Consider the following 3,720-nt stretch of genomic DNA (forward strand, 5'->3'; position numbering starts at 1 on the left):
AGGTTGTGATATGTCATGTAAATATGTAATATATGCTTTTGGATACTTTGTTGTAAATATGGATAAGATAGGGACAACGTAAATGTGTGCTTAATAATACATATATTTATTAATATTATAATCAATTTGTTTTTACACAGTCGACTTGGACTCTTGGATGAGCCGACGCAGAACCCCACACGTGCCACGTAACACGCATTCACTACGCCCGCATCCGCGCTTTTTATTTGCGTATGATCCCCCCCCCCCCCCCCCCCCCCCCCCCCCCCCCGCTGACCCACATGAAAAAAAACGCTGCTATGTCTCTTTCATCCTCCGTATATCAACCGTGCATCCATCTCATTTCACCACCAACAACACTGCTTTATCTACTACTTCCTCCTTTCCTTCCCTCCATCTATATATACAACTTCATCTGCCTCTTAATCTTTCATATCTTCATCACTCTCTGATCTTCTCTTCTATTGCTTTTTCTGCCTTTTGTTCATTTGATTCGTGGGTGTTGAATTTGAAGAGATAATTATCGAAATGGAATTCAAAAATTTGGTGTCAATGGTTTCTCGCAGCGGTAGACAGTTGCAGCGTTACAATAAAGGCCAACGCCAAGTTGTTGGGTCAGTTCTTGCTCTTTAATTTGATCGATCTTTTCGTATTGGGTTTCCGGTTTTTTTCCCCAAATTCGGAATCCTTTCTTCCGTTTTCCCAGTTTTTTGAATTGGGGATAATCGTTAAAAATTTAACTTTTCAAATCTGGGAAATTAGAGGGTAATATCCAACACCCAGATGTTGAAAGTTGAAACAATTCAATCAAATAGCAACAATTTGAACGAAACTCGTTCTTTATTAAATTTGAAATTAGGGTTCTTCATTCTACCTTCGGTTTGATCTTCAGATTTGAAGGAACCCCTCGAATTTTCGATTTGTTTTTCATTGATTGAACTTTTGGGGATACTGAATGCAGAAAATCATAACATTTTGTTTAAGTTTATGAAATTTTTATGAAGAATTTGCTTGTTTACTAATAAATCGTCTTTCCAATTTGATATACAGATGCATACCTTACAGATTAAAAGGTAACAACATGGGATCCGATAAGAACTTAGAGGATGCATTAGAAGTTCTTGTGATTAGCGCACAAAGAAAAGGCAAAGGAATGTTGTTCCCGAAGGGTGGTTGGGAATCCGATGAATCAATCAAAGAAGCTGCTTTAAGAGAATCATTAGAAGAAGCTGGAGTATTTGGAACTGTTGAGGTGGGTTCTCGTTCTTCATTCTCGCAACACAAATTTGACATTTTTTTTGTTCTTCATAATCATGATAATTTTCCGCGTAAAAAGAATCTTTCTAAAAAATCCCAATTTCAGAATAAGCGAAAAGTCAAATCGGGCAACTTTTATTATTATTCTTCATCATTCACACAGTGTAGTTTGTTAACATATCTTTCTTGAATTTTATAGGGTCAATTGGGTAAATGGTCCTTCAAGAGCAAAGGCAACGATGGATATTATGAAGGTCACATGTTTCCATTACTTGTGAAAGAGCAACTTGATTTCTGGCCAGAGAAAGATATTCGCCAAAGAGTTTGGGTAAGTTTTTAAGGGCAAAATGGTCATTTACAAAGAAATAATAGTTGATTTCGAGAGACTAATGTGTCATGATTACTTGTTTCAGGTGAGTGTACCAAAAGCTAAAGAAGTTTGTCAATATTCTTGGATGAAAGAAGCATTGGATTTGTTAGTAACAAGACTAGAGTCAACTCCTTCAAGCAATTTATAAGCATTCGATAACATGTAAATATGAAGAGATTTTACAAATTACAAGACAAAGAAACAAAAAGGAAATAGAAGAGAGATTGATTATTTAGGGATCATTGTTAACAATAATTTTATTTTCGTTTGGGAATTCATACTTCTAGAGACAGGTTAGGAAGTGGTCGATAGTTTAGTCTTCTCTTTTAAATGTTTCTAGATTTGTACAATTTTGATCAATACAATGAAACTTTCTTTCTTTCCAATGGAATTTGTTATGGTGTTTTTTTTTCTTGATTTTACAAGTTTTTCTTGTATTTAAAGTATTTGAAATTGTTCGTGGCATAATCGAATGTGCAAAATTAAATATCGCATTTTTATTATTAATGAAGTCATGTGTACATGTTTTAGTATCTATATATATGTATGCATTTTTATTATTAATGAATTCATGCTTTAGTATGTATATATTTATACATTTTCTCTAATAAATAAAGTTTTTTTTTTTTATTTATTTTATTTATTTTATTTTTTTTTATCACATTTTCATTCAATTTATCAAATATCATTTTGTGGTTATTTTGAATTATTTTTTTTTATTTTATGAGTTTTTATATTTTATTAAGTTCAATTTTAATGTAATAATTTTTAATTTCAAAATTAAAGGTCATTAGATTTTTTTATTTATTTAAATTATTTTTTAAATTTAAAAGATAAAAAATATTTCTATTATAATAAAAGAAATATATGTAACCTCTTTAAAAAGTTAACCAATATAATATACGGGTCTTACAAATAGTATATATATATATATATATATATATATATATATATATATATATATATATATATATTCTAATCAATAAAAGTTTTTTTTGTCATTGGTAAAACTCTCATTTAATTTGTCAAATGTAATTTTGCCATACATGATCTTACAACCCGTATAAAAATAAGTACATGGGTCCTACAACTAATATAAAAATAGAAAACATATATACAAATTCTAGTATAAAATCATAAATTAAATAAGTTTTGCTTCCTCTTTCTAACCAAACATTTCTAAATTTCTCTTAATTACCGCAATATATAATATATATCATTATTTCTTAAAAGAAAATTTTCCAAGGTTCTAAAAAATTTGCCATGGCTCAGCCATAGCGCGTCACGACTCCAAGGCTTGCACCTGCCGCCAAGCTTTGACAAAACTCTGTCTTAACTCATATATATGTATAAAAATGAATAATATTTGAAAATACATATAAAAATATTAATTATATATAAAATTGCCGCCTTAAGTTACGCTTTACAAACGCCGTGACTCGCTGAGACTCGGAAAAACTTGAGGCTTGATATTGCCGTTAAACCACGTCTTACGTTATTTAGAACCTTAAAATTTTTCACATTAACCCTTTGTAGAATCTAATAATATTTAATATATAATATAATAAAGACTATTTGTCTACATCTAAAATTTTAGGATTTGAGTTTTTAAAAGTGTGGTTTTTAAGATTTGAATTTTTAAAAAGTCGGAGAAGATGGTGGAACTGGAAAAGTAGGTAGTCTGTGAAATACAAAAGGAAGACGGAAAAAGAAAACTGAAAAATTAAAATATTTTCGGAACATGCTCTTTTAAAAAGATTCAGATACAACTATTTCTCTTAAAAATTAAGAACCTACTCAACAATCAACATATAAAAATTAGAAATCTAATCAATCGTTCTGAATCTGAAAAGTTAAAAATATGTCTTCTAATTGAAAAATTAATAGGCCATCAAACAGCCCTAAACATAGCTAAAAAAAAAACATGACGTTAGTACAGATGTATGGCAAATGCAAGAAAAGATGCTTGAACTTCTAACATACATGACTTCAGTAATGATGTATGACTAAGCTCTCGTTTAACCAAACACATGGACAACCACTTGCCAAGTGTGGCTCAAAATCAAGATCATCTAAAGCCCATATCTTAGTTT

The 3,720-nt window shown here is 30.4% G+C and overlaps 1 protein-coding gene across 1 annotated transcript; it reads left to right on the plus strand.

Annotated features, from left to right (window-relative positions):
• The first annotated feature begins 361 nt into the window (after positions 1 to 361).
• LOC145069504 (nudix hydrolase 18, mitochondrial-like) lies at positions 362 to 2,013 on the plus strand. Its single transcript, XM_079016442.1, has 4 exons — positions 362 to 614; positions 1,051 to 1,252; positions 1,457 to 1,585; positions 1,671 to 2,013. The coding sequence occupies exons 1-4, from the start codon at positions 529 to 531 to the stop codon at positions 1,773 to 1,775; spliced, it is 522 nt and encodes a 173-aa protein (XP_078872568.1). The 5' UTR covers positions 362 to 528; the 3' UTR covers positions 1,776 to 2,013.
• Positions 2,014 to 3,720: the final 1,707 nt, after the last annotated feature.

This window comes from Lactuca serriola, chromosome 8, assembly GCF_051521515.1.
Source record: "Lactuca serriola cultivar US96UC23 chromosome 8, Lser_US96UC23_V15, whole genome shotgun sequence".
Lineage (NCBI taxonomy): Eukaryota > Viridiplantae > Streptophyta > Magnoliopsida > Asterales > Asteraceae > Lactuca > Lactuca serriola.

Excerpts from the sequence above, each read along its gene's own strand:
- LOC145069504 (XM_079016442.1), top strand. The coding sequence starts at position 529 with ATGGAATTCAAAAATTTGGTGTCAATGGTTTCTCGCAGCGGTAGACAG. Across the intron at positions 1,253-1,456 it reads GAGTATTTGGAACTGTTGAG|GGTCAATTGGGTAAATGGTC; the intron begins GTGGGTTCTCGT and ends TGAATTTTATAG. Across the intron at positions 1,586-1,670 it reads ATATTCGCCAAAGAGTTTGG|GTGAGTGTACCAAAAGCTAA; the intron begins GTAAGTTTTTAA and ends TACTTGTTTCAG.